At 39.6% G+C, this 13416-nt stretch overlaps 1 protein-coding gene across 1 annotated transcript; it reads left to right on the top strand.

Moving 5' to 3' along the window:
* The first annotated feature begins 501 nt into the window (after nucleotides 1–501).
* Nucleotides 502–13174, top strand: PLLP (plasmolipin). The gene is made up of 4 exons (XM_072117136.1): nucleotides 502–805; nucleotides 7627–7800; nucleotides 8772–8888; nucleotides 11572–13174. The coding sequence occupies exons 1-4, from the start codon at nucleotides 671–673 to the stop codon at nucleotides 11671–11673; spliced, it is 528 nt and encodes a 175-aa protein (XP_071973237.1). The 5' UTR covers nucleotides 502–670; the 3' UTR covers nucleotides 11674–13174.
* The last annotated feature ends 242 nt before the right edge of the window (nucleotides 13175–13416 follow it).

Below are 13416 nucleotides of genomic sequence, written 5' to 3'. Positions count from 1 at the left end.
GTAAATACAATAAAAACAATAAAAGTGATGCTGGATGTGGGTGTGGATGTGAACCTGTCCTAAAAGTGTGTAACACAACAACGCTGCAGAGAAGCTGTAATATGTTAAGAAAACCACAATCATTCAATGTACCGCCAGCACCCATCACCCATAACAATGTACACAGCAGTGACAAGATGTATCACCCTGTAACTATAATTGTGGAAACTTCCCAAGAATAGTGTACCTAAGCTGATCATGTGATGTCATGTGTGAGCTGGTGTATCTAATCCCATCAGGTGTGACACTGTCTGCTGAGGCATTGTATCATGTGTGATACTATTCTTCTCAGCTGCAGTAGGCTGGCAGGCAATAGGTTAAGCATCACATAGTGCTTTCGCAGTGCACTGAGCACAGGTGAGACTATTGTCCCAGACTTTGCCCCTGTGTTCAGTATGAGGATCCTATTACTGTTTAACCTGCCTGTGCCCGCCCCCCTGCATCTTGGTGTCTGGGGCGTAGGTAGGAAACCCTTTCCTTGGCAGTGAGAGAGAACAGGAGGCGAATCCCATTGTGTTTAATCGCCCTTCCACAGACCTGCCCCATCCTGCTCACCGCAGGAACACACCTAGTGCGGTGCAATCATATGTGACAGTCAGCTCTTGTACACCAGGAATACTACACCAGCACCATGGCCGAATTCCCTGCCAAAGTCAGCACCCAGACCAGCACCCCAGAGGCCTCCGGTGGGGTAGGAAGATTCCTCCCAAAACCAGACATGATCTTCTTAAGGTCCATCCCAGGAATCCTCATGATGGTGGAGATTGTAAGTAGCAAATTCCTGCCAGTAGAAAGGTGGCAAGTTCCAGTTCTGGGCAATGGTCAATGATTATAAAGGTCAGTGGGTGTATGACACATGGGCTATTCACTGTTAGGGGCCATGTCGTACCAGGTGCTACTGGCTAAAATTTACAAAAAAAATCAACGACTCATGTTTGACAAGAACTGGGTAACGGTCCGAACTATGGAAATTGTATAAGTGCAAACAGCTAAATCACAGTCTTTGTTCCTTTTATCTTCCCCCTCCCCCGTGGACCTTTGGGAGAAAAGCGCAAGCCTCATCTACCTGGATACCTGTAGCCAGGGCACAGAGCTGAGGGAGAGATATATAGTGTATGTATAGGGAAAGCATTATAGACAGTTGCTAAAAACAGTCATTTTTGTGATCTCTATTTGCTGTACAAAATCATTCTTGTTTACAACCTGTGTCCAAAAGCCTGGACAACAACCTTAACACACATCTTTCTACACTACTGGTAGTCTGCTACAATGTATCAGTCTGCTGTCAAGGTTGTTCCGAAAACATAGGCAAGACTGGATTCAATAGTAACAAACCCTCAGCTATGAAACATATGTAATGGTTATGTACAAAGCTTCCGTCACTGGACATGAATGAGGATCCCAGTCACCGTCAGCAAACAGAGATCTTGAAAAGAGAGTGGATCTTAGTCACAGAAAATGTTGTAGTACAAGAATTGTTGTAGGTCAAATATAATCTCGAGAGATGTTAGATTAAAAAATACTACACAATGAAGGAGACAGAGAGCTTTACATAAATTTCCTTTGTGATACATTTTATCAATGTTGCTGAGGTTTTTGTTGTACAATGATTGATGTGTGTAACATTTTTTCAGCATATAAATTACTAGATTAGAAGTTCTGTCGGTCAGGAGTTTGGTTAATATTGACTCTGACGTCCAAGGGTCAGACAAGACTTTGCCTATAGACGGCTCTGCTTTTAGTAACCTGCTGTCAGCCAGCTCTAAAGGTGCCCATATGCCGGAGAGCAGTCAGGCAAGCCCACCAGTTTCTGCATGAACAGCCTACTAGCTCCTGTGTATGAGGGCGACTCACCCATGACAGCCTGTGGAAAGAAAGTATCAGGTGTGTTACATTCTCCCTTTCCCCACTGAAAACACAGGCACCCTCAGCCATGACAATATTGCTCTAGAGCAGTGATGGCGAACCTTTTGGAGACAGAGTGCTTCCCTCCAGGGTCCCCTGAAGAGAGAGAATCAGGGGACCCAGAGCAGGAGCTCCATTGACAATCCATCTCTATCCAACCCTTCCTGCTCCTCCTGTAGTCCTGGCAGTCAAGGATGTTGCTTTAAAATAGTGGTGAGCATGGTGCATCCTGGGCTGTATTGGATCACAGGAGAAAGCCTTGAGTCCTAGCTGGCAAACTCTGTGTTGGGGTGAAAGCCTCGGTGCCCACAGAAAGGGCTCCGAGTGCCACCACTGCTCTAGAGGAATAGCTGTTGGCTGCAGGGTATGCAGAAACGTTGGGTACATAATAAAGACCCTTTCTTATAGAGGAGTTTAGTACAGTTTTAGGACTTAATAATGAGTTATGTCTTTGATGTGGTATGTGGTAATAGTATCATTATAAATAATAGTGTGGTCTGTTTCTGCAAGTAATTTCATGGATGAATGTCGGAGGACACCACGTGGTGACAATGTAGAAGATCTCATGATTTCCCCACATGACCACTGACGTCAGGATCTTTAGTGATTTCTGCAGTTGGAAGAACCATAACGAATTATGTAGATAAGATAAAGCAATGAGCACATGATCCTCTGGTCATTTATTAAGTGGGCTATGTAATAAAAGGAATCCTATCCCCAAAAAGTACTTACACAACAGCACAGATTGTGTCAGATATTGCGCTGTTATTGGGGATGATTTTGGTCTGTGAAGCTGTGCTCAGCTCACTGATGGGAGTCTTTGCATCATAGTGAAATATTCCATAGACCGAGTATGTCCCTGTGCAGAACACCAGAGATTTTTCACTGAAGCCATTGTGGCTTATGGACACATACATATTGGTTTTCTCTTCATGAATTCAGTGATTTGTCACCAATGTCTTACTGAACTATTCTTTCCAATGGGCTTTTTCACACTTCAGTTTTCTTTCCACTGGTCAGTGGCAAAAAAAAAAAAAAAAAAAAAAAAATATATATAATATATATATATATATATATATATATATATATATATAACTTGTCCTTTTTGTCTTCACTGATAACATTGAATCAGAGGGGAAAAAAACTGAAGTGTGAAAAAGCCAACTGAAAAGAATGGTTCAGTAAGACATCAGTGCAAAAAAACGCCAATGTAAATCCACCCTTATGGAGAGGTAATGTAAGGAGAGAGACAACAATATTACATAGATAAAAGATCCTGAATTGCACTCTTCTGTGACTATATACAGTATGTATGACTAGGGCTACATGTGAAGGGTTGAAATTGGGCCCTTATGTATGTTGTTTACAAGGAGTTAAAATTCCACAAGTTGTGGATTTGTTGCCAAAACTGATTACATTGGGTGTATTATTACACAACGCTCACAGTAGTTCCACACCCCATCCTTCGCATTAGACATACTAGTGCAAAACCAGTCCTTGCAACATTTACATAAGTGAGTCAGCCAGGGGTATCCTATACTATTACCCTGTGCCCTCAATGGCTACTAAAAAAAAGCATAACTAAACCTTGCAACATTGTTTATTTATTTATAAGTGAATAATGCTGGTTATCAGTAGCTTTATAATACCTTTATAATAACTTTCTGAAAGTCCATATACAGAAGATAGGTAAGGGGAGGAGGCGGCTAAAGATTAACTCCTTACAAACCTTTAAGGGAACCTGTCACCAGGAGACCCATTTTTAGCACTCCCCCAGTCCCCACAGAGCATAGTACATATGCTGCCAAAGTGTTTTTGTATTAAAAATTGGTTTTGCAGAAAAAAAGATATGTTATATTGTACCTTTCATTAGCATGTGCCTTTTGGGAGGGGCTGGAAAAGAGCAGTTCCTCCCCACCTTTGGGAAACATGTGACCTTTTCAAATATATGAATAACTCCCAACACTCAGGATTGGCTGTAGAGGAACAGGGGGCGTCGCTAAGCCCAGTGATGGGTGTTTTCATATATTTGAAAAGGTCACATGGAGAAGCTGTTCCCCAAGGGTGGGGGGGAAACTGCTCCTTTCCGGCTCCTCCCAAAAGGCAACTGCCTAGTCACACAGCACATGCTAATGAAAGGTACAATATAACATATCTTTTTTTCTGTAAAACCAATTTTTAATACAAAAACACTTTGGCAGTGTATGTACTATGCTCTGTGGGGACTGGGGAGTGCTAAAAATGGGTTTCCTGGTGACAGGTTCCCTTAAAGAATATTCTACTGATATACTGATAACTGTCAGGAAATAGGTCTACCCAGTGACTCTATACGGAGGTACCATATCTACAAACGTAAATAACTTCTACTTATCTAACTGCTGACAGAGAGGTCATAAGCAAAGACACAATGGGGGGGGGGGGGGGGGTTGGTTCCCGATTTTAGCAGTGTTTTGCACTGTGATTTTATATTTTGGCTCAAGGCCTTACTGAATCTGGTGCACTGTAAGGTGAACAAACGACCATCAGAAATGAAAAACCACATTCATGAAGGGGTTTAGAAGTTTGTAGACTTGTTTTTTTATTATACTTATTATGTGGCAAAATGTGTGCTTCAAAAAAGTGTGGGGAGTCAAAAGATGCACCCTAATTGAGTAAGTAAAAAAATGTTGTGTCAAAAAATTTTGCTTTTTGTGGCGCCGACATATAATACAGCTGGCGCAAACAACGCAGAAAGAAAAAAAGATTCTGGCACCAGAACACACGTACAACACATAGTAAATGCACACAAATGCTACCTGCAGGAAGAAAGGGAGGAAATAAAGCATATTATAAGGTTTACTACCATCACGTGCACCATTGATTTATGCAATAAGAATGACATAAAGGTATAGTCATGCTGTAACATGCTTCATGGATCTTAACCGACCTTGCTAGAATCTTTAAAAATCAATTTCTCTTATCATAGTATAAAGAAGCATTGTAACCACTGTGTGTTATATATGTTGATGTCTTATTAAGCATCAGGGGTTAACTTCTAGGCCTGTGATATAATGTCAGAATAATAAATGGTAGTTTAAAGGGATGAACGAGAGCTTGCAGACAGTGATCGTCCGTTCATCTACATCCATAACTGGAACTGATGTCAGCTGTTCCTAAATAACCACGGGCAGTCCCCGGGTTACGTGCAAGATAGGTTCCATAGGTTTGTTCTTAAGTTGAATTTATATGCAAGTCGAAACTGTATATTTTATAATTGTAGTTCCAAACAATTTTTTTTTTTGCCGCAGTGACAATTTGAGTTTCACAATTTTGTGCTGTAAAGGGACCAAGGATCATCCATAAAGCTTCATTACAGACACCTTACAGCTGATCATTGCAGCCTGGGACTATAGTAAAGCATTCAGAGAGCTTCACCAGAGGTCACAGTGGGCAGAGGGGTCCGTATTTAGGGGTCGTCTAAGTCGGGTGTCCTTCAGTAGGGGAAGGCCTGTACTACCGATTCTTTCCATCTAAGTACAATGACTTAGTCACTAGTGTATAGTGTTGCACACTTTACCTAGTTTATACTGAGCATGTCCTATATACATAAAATCAGTTCTTTATCTTGAATTACAGTGAATTACTTGGTAAAACCACAGCGGTGACCAGGACAAGGGGGCATCCTCTACGCCTAGAGGAGAGGCAATTCTACCAACATAGACAAAGGTTCTTTACTGTAAGAGCAGTGAGACTGTGGAACTCTCTGCCGCAGGAGGTTGTTATGGCGGACTCTATGTACATGTTCAAGAGAGGCCTGGATGCCTTTCTGGAGAGAAAAAAAAATATCAAATGTTATGGGAATTAAATAGTGGATGATGATCCAGGGAGTTATTATGACTGAAATATTGGGGTTGTGAAGCAATCTATCCCTACTATGGACTAAATGGGATCAGCCTTATAGATATTCTAGTCTTCCCTGATCAATATTGTAGGAACTATGGGGCACATTTACTAAGGACTTAATAATTATTAACCGGTTAAGGACCGGGCCCTTTCCTGTTTTTTCATGTCCATTTTTCACTCCCCACCTTCAAAAATCTATAACTTTTTTATTTTTACACGTAAAGAGCTGTGTGACAGCTTGTTTTCTGCGTAACAAATTGCACTTCATAATGATGGTATTAAATATTTCATGCCATGTACTGGGAAGCGGGAAAAAAATTCCAAATGCAATGAAAATGGTGAAAAACCGCATTTGCGCCATTTTCTTGTGGGCTTGGATATTACGTCTTTCACTGAGCGCCCCAAATGACATGTCTACTTTATTCTTTGGGTCGGTACGATTCAGGGGATACCAAATTTGTATAGGTTTTATGTTTTCATACATTTACAAAAATTAAAACCTCCTGTACAAAATTTTTTTTTTTATTTTGCCAACTTCTGGCGCTAATAACTTTTTTATACTTTGGTGTACGGAGCTGTGCATGGTGTCATTTTTTGCGAAATTTGATAATATTTTCAATGATATCATTTTTAGGACTGTACGACCTTTTGATCACTTTTTATAGATTTTTTTTAGATTTTTCAAAATGGAAAAAAAGTGCCATTTTCGACTTTGGGCGCTATTTTCCGTTACGGGGTTAAACGCATTGAAAAACAGTTATCATATTTTGATAGATCGGGCATTTTCGGACTCGTCGATACCTGATGTGTTTATGATTTTTACTGTTTATTTATATTTATGTCAGTTCTAGGGAAAGGGGGGTGATTTGAAATTTTAGGTTTTTTTATTATAAATTTTTTTTTTTTTTAAACTTTTTTTTATTTTTATTTATACTATTTTTCAGACTCTCTAGGGTACTTTAACCCTAGGTTGTCAGATCGATCCTATCATATACTGCCATACTACAGTATGGCAGTATATGGGGATTTTCTTCCTCATTCATTACAATGTGCTATCAGCACATTGTAATGAAGGGGTTAAAACGAAATAGCCTCGGGTCTTCGGAAGACCCGAGGCTACCATGGTGACGGCCCCCGATGACGTCACGGGGAGCGGCGATCCCAGGTAAGATGGCGGCGCCCATGCGCCGCTATCTGTTTGAGGCTGCCGGCAGCCAACGCTGTAAAAACACCCTAGCACCGATCGCGGATGTTACCGGTAAGCCTTTGCTGCAATATGCAGCAAAGACTTACCGGCTATGGAGAGGGCTCAGCCCGTGAGCCCTCTCCATGCAGCGCGACGCGACCGCCGCCGTGAATACACGGCGGGCGGTCGCGAACCGGTTAAGGACGGTGTGCAGGAAGTGTCTGCACCACGTCTGTACACACGCGACCCTTTTGTGAGGCAACTATACTGTGCAACACAAATTAGGAGGTGTCTAATGCTCAGTCGAACCCTGAGCCACATTTAACATGCAAAGTTTGACAGAATTATGTTGCACACCCCATGGTAAAGGTGCAACAAAAAAAAAAGAAAAAAAGTAAGTAGCCAGATTCATGAAGAATGGGCATCAAAAATCCAGAATCTGGCGCACCCTGCATACTACACAGGCAACCTGCATTTAGTTCAGTTTGCATTGTTGGAACTTGCTGGATTGAGGTCTTGTTTCAATCCTATCTACTATTTATATATACAATACTGTCCATGCCTTAGCAGGGGCATAATGTTACTAACTGCTGCTGTCACTTTCAATATTGCAGGTCCTGGGTCTCTTGGTTTGGGCCCTGATTGCTGACACTTACTACTATGCTGTGCCTGCGTTTGGCTGGGTCATGTTTGTTGCGATCCTTTGTTGGATACTCACCATCATACTGTTCGTCATTATTTTACTGCAGCTCCAGAGGAGGCTCTCTGTTATTCCCTGGCCTTTAACTGTAAGTACGCAATCCTTGTAGTCTCTCATATGCTTCATATATGTCACTTACCTGTTCTTAATGTCAAATTTACCTTCTTTTCGTACCCCGGCTCAGCTGCATGGTCTTCAGGGGTATGAGGGTGTATTCAGCCTTTCAGATGTGGTTTTTGAAGCCAAAAGCATGTGTGGATCATATTGGGTATGAACTTATAATGGAGAGTTGCTACCCAACTCTTTTTTTTTTTCAATCCTGTCCTGGTTTAGACATCAAAAACTGCATCATAAAAGCTGAACATGGGAATGCACCCCAAGGCAGTAAGAAAATCACCCAATGCAAAGGTCTTGCTGCAGCATCTGCAGCTTCATTTCTTCTAATTGACTCCTGTGTATAAGCACAGGCTCAGCAGGAAGTCAATGCATTTCTCTCTTTTTTTTTTTGGAATAAAAACAAAGGAAAAGAATTATACATGCAAATATATTACAAAATAGCCAGCATCTGCATGGTGGTTGATTGCCAGTGGACCCAATTATCAGAACTGTAGCAGGGCATTGGGTGAAAGAGCATCTTCTGGCCACAGGGCAGGTGGTGGCTGTGGTTAGTAAGACTATAAGGGCTGGCTTCTGTTTATGTATGAAGATGTGGTGGCAGTGTGGGAAGGGGACACAGACACATATATATATATATAAAAATTTATATTTTATTTTGTTATGTCTGGATACTGTTGCAATTCATATTTATTTTTCATGAAAAAAACCCATCTGATTTTTAAAAATCATTACAGAGAGAAGAGAGGGTTATTAAAGAAAGATTGAGGCCTATTTATGAAACTTTGCCTGCAGTAATCAATCACAGCACTGCATTCATTTTTCAAGAGTAGAAAATGAAAGCTGCACTTCTTTTTCATTTAGAGTTTCATAAATACAGAACCCAAGGCATCTGCGTATCTATTCATCACTGCAGGGATCTGACTTGTTATTTCTTCTTGCCAGATATTTGTCTACCATGTAGTGGCCACTGTCCTCTATATAACTGCATTTATCACTTGTGCAGCGTCAGTGAGAAGATTTGGTTTCTTTAGTGCATACAACAAAGCAGCGGCAGCCTCGGTAAGATAATGACACATAATATAGTATATTACGTTATATGATGTACACTTGAATAATAATCCTAGGGGCACATGTATCATTTGTTTTCCTTTGCAACTACCTAAAGTCAGCATACTTTAGCAGTGCTATGTAACTCTCTAAATTTGCCGTTGTGAAAGTTTTTTTTCCCTGTCTCTCTAACATGCAGGTTTTTTTTGTTGTTGTGATTTTTAGGTGCATGTTCAAAACTAAGCATGGGGTCAGTTGTACTTTGGTACCTAAAAGTCTCCAATTTTCACCTAAAACTAAGAAAACGTGTCTTGGAATGATACATTTTAGGAACACTGCAACAGACACAAACCACCGGCTAACATCTTAAGCCCCTGGCATAGTCGCAAAAATGTGGCTAAAAACTCAAAAATCCTGCAAGAATAGAAAAAAAAAGATCAAAATAAAGATACATGTCCTGCATACTCCTTGATTGTGTCCAATCCAACACATGCCATCTTCCTAAATAAATCCTACTGTATGACTCCCACGTCATATGGCCATACACCCCAACTTACTACAGCAATGTCCGGTAGACATGCAGTCACCACTAGGTAGCATTTTCCTCCCATAAAGTATGTACAGTATGTCACAGGAGAAGGGGTGTTGAATTTATTTTACATTTTAAACATTTTTATGGTTCTGTTTTTTTGTACTGCTATTTGCATATGCCTTTGTTCCAGCAGGGGATCAAGTGGTGCAGTACCATGATCACATATATAATACATTGCTATACTAAGGATTTGCTTGGTATTATCAAATCACAAACAAGAAACCGTAGTGAAACGGAGAAAGAATAATAGAGACCCGTTTCTACTCCCCTTTCAGGAGTAGGGCTCTTAGTATTAATTGTAGTCTAAAATGTATGTGCAATCACTAGAAAAAATGCTTATTAATAAATAATTTTACACCAAAATGCTCTAAATTTACAACATTGAGCTATACTGTTATGCAATATAGATCTTGAACCTGGCATATGGTCACACCACACTTTGTGAAAAGTCTGGGCACAACCAGTAGAACATAAACCCCTTACTGACATGCAACGTAGTATTGCCGCTGCCAGTGTATGGAGAGGGCTGAGCCCTCTCCATACAAGGTGGGTGTTTGATGCATATTGCTGCAAACACCCACCGGTAACATCAAGAGGTAAGAAGGAAAAGGTTCTCCAGCAAATCAATTTAAAATCAGAGCTTTATTCCATAATAGAGTTAAAAACAAGGAAGTGTGCACAGTATAAAAAAAATAAAAATTAATGCGTTTCGGACCGAACACGGTCCATAGTCGTAACCAAATACAAGATCAATGCAACACATGTTAAATGCTAAACAAAAAGGAAAGGACAAAAGGGAGGAGAGGAGAAAAAGAACAAAAAACAGGGAGGAGTAAGGGGAGACAAAAACAGACAAAGGTAGATTAGTGCAGGCATATTGAAAAATATTATACAATGAATAATGAAAATAAATGTTAATATAAATACAATAGATCTGTTTTGTGATTTAAACCATGGGGGAAAACTAGTATTGAGAGTCATGATCCAAAAAACCCTTACCGGACAAAAGGAGTTTTCTCCAATCCCAACCACGTAACGGAAGATTAACTCTCTCGAAACCCTGAACAAGCATGGATGGGAAAGAAGAGGAATGCTATTAGATAAATTTATCTAATAGCCTTGGGTGTTCCGAAGACCCGAGGCTCTCTGATTTTAACCCATTCATTACAATGTGCGATTTGCACATTGTAATGAATGATGTGTAAAATTCCCATATACTGCCAATACAGTAGTATGGTAATACATGGTCTGATCAGACCACCTAGGGTTAAAGTACCCTAGGTGGTCTGAAAAATAGTAATGGAAAATAGTGCCCAGAGTTGAAAATACCACTTTTGTGCTTCTAAATTTTTTTTTTTTAATTTTATAAAGTGATCAAAAGGCTCTACAGTGCTTGAAAAAGTCATAAAAATATATATATAAAAAAAAAAATACCGCCCACGACTCCATACACCAAATTATGAAAAAAGTTATTAGTGGCAGAAGACGACAAAATGAAGATTTTTTTTTTTTTGGTACAGGAGGTTTTAATGTTTGTAAATTTTATGAAAACATAAAACCTATACAAATTTGGCATCCCCGTGATAGTACTGACCCAAAGAATAAAGTAGACATGTAATTTGGGGTGCACAGTGAAAGAGGTAAAATCCAAGCCCACAAGAAAATGGTGCAAATGCGTTTTTTCACCATTTTCACTGCATTTGGAATTTTCCTGCTTCCCTGTACACGGCATGGAATATTAAAATATTGTCACTATGAAGTGCAATTTGTTAAGCAGAACACAGCCCCCAAACAGCTCTTTACATGGAAAAAAAAGTTGTAGATTTTTGAAGGTGGGGAGTAAAAATTAAAAACCAAAAATGAAAAAGGGCCTTGGCAGGAAGGGGTTAAACTTGTATATGGATACTAGTTGCAGGCTGCCAAATATTATATACATCCATTGAATGTAGCCAAATGGTTAAAACATGAAACACTGTCAGATATTACATGGATAACTCAATCATATGACATTACGTCAATGGTAATTCCACATGAAGTAGCCAACATATGTAGAAATTTTATGGACCATCCATACATTCATGTCTCGTTTCTGCTTTTGTGCAGTTCTTTGCCTGCCTGGTGATGATTGCCTATGGAGCAAGCACTTTCTTCAGTTTTGGTGAATGGAGGGGCACTGGAGGTAACGCAGCATCGGACCAGGCCTGAAGACTTCCTACAGATACCTCTGTATATTTTTTTTTTTCAACTGATAATTTATCCCATCAAACATGAACTTGGAATAAGTCACTGGGATATTGTGTCCACAGACTTTGCTGCAACGTGAATTACAAAGAGAACCGCACTGAACCTGAGACTGCTGGAGGCATCCTCTAGTTTATGGACTAACTGCACATGCATTGTAATAAAATGATGAATCGGGAAAAGAGTCGGCAGTAAATACAGACCCTAAAATCCTGGGCCTGGAGTGGTTTACTTGTAACTTATAACACTCATACTTATAATCCAACACCAAAGTATTTTTGATCTTCATGCTGATCCATTAGCACCCAGCTATAAGAGTACACTGGGGGCCATTGCTTTGTATCGACTGGAGGGTCACCGGATGAGGATCACCATCGCTGTTTGCACATTATGCAGAACTTGCACATTAGAAATTTTATAGCCATTTTGCAACTTACAGAAACCAGATCTATTTTCCCCTTCTGTGCTTTTGCCGTAGCACAGCAGTGGAAATCCCATTCACCATGCTGCAAATTTATAACACCAGAAAAATGTCTAAACATAATATGCATTGTGTGCATACAGCCTAATGTTTTTGTTCCTTCAAAATCCTCAAGGCCCCAATATGTAGTTGTCTTCTGCACTTAAACCCATCAAGGGCCCATTCACACCATCCTGTATGAAAATACACCATACAGTTCCTGATTTTGTATATTGCTCCCAGGTATCAGTCATTAAAGGCTTGCTGTAGTGTTATATACTGGGATACATCACATAATATCAGCAGCAGAAAGATTTCTAGATTTAAAACTTTAAATAAATTGCTGTTCAAAGCAAAATGTACTGAATGTACACAGTGGCTCCAATTCCATGTGATTGTTCCCTTCTACTTATTACAAATGATCAAAAGTGTCTGAGGTAAAACTGTTAGACTTGCATGAGGAAACCAATCACAGCTCAGCTTTAATTTTATAAACAGCTGTTGGAAAATGAAAGCCAAGCTCTGATTTGTTGCCATGGGCAACTGGAACAGTTTTCTGATAAATCTCAGAAAAGAAGAAACCTTCTCACTCCTGGTGTATGTAATCCTAGAACACTTACCTGGTTCTCTGTACTTTATCTGATCCTTTCCAAAATCAGTCACTAGAAAAGTTGCTGCTGAACCAATGAGGTATACATTAATGATTGATTTATTATGGACAATCATTCCAATGACAGCTGTACTGTATATACTCTGCCATCTGACAGAGTATTTAGTGGATATATACAGTGCAGGGGTTACAGATGTGGGACATAGTTATAGTGACAATTCAAACCCAGGAATACATAAACCCGATTTTTTTTTATAAACGGTCACAATATTTTGCTCTAAAAAAAAAAACACACCAAAAATAAGATTGTTTTTCGTTTTTTGACTCTTCTCCAAACAATGTTTTATTTGCATCCGTGGAGGTCCTAAGGTGTATTTGTTAAATGGTAAAATAAAGTGTTTTCATCATGCAAAAATTCTATAACAAAAAGATTACATATTTGGAATTGTTGGAATCTTACTGACGCATAGCAAAAAGATATCACATTATTGATGCCCTTTCATAAATAAGGAAACTTTAAAGAAGAGTGGTAGGAATTAAATTTTTCGTATTATTGTGCTGAAGGAGTTAATAAAGTTATATTTAAGTTATATTTTCACCAAAAATTGTACCAAAAAAAACAGAAAACAAAAACCAA

This window comes from Engystomops pustulosus, chromosome 7 (assembly GCF_040894005.1).
Source record: "Engystomops pustulosus chromosome 7, aEngPut4.maternal, whole genome shotgun sequence".
NCBI classification, from domain to species: Eukaryota; Metazoa; Chordata; class Amphibia; order Anura; family Leptodactylidae; genus Engystomops; species Engystomops pustulosus.
Note: the sequence above shows the minus strand (reverse complement) of the source record. Positions and strands in the feature narration are given on the sequence as shown.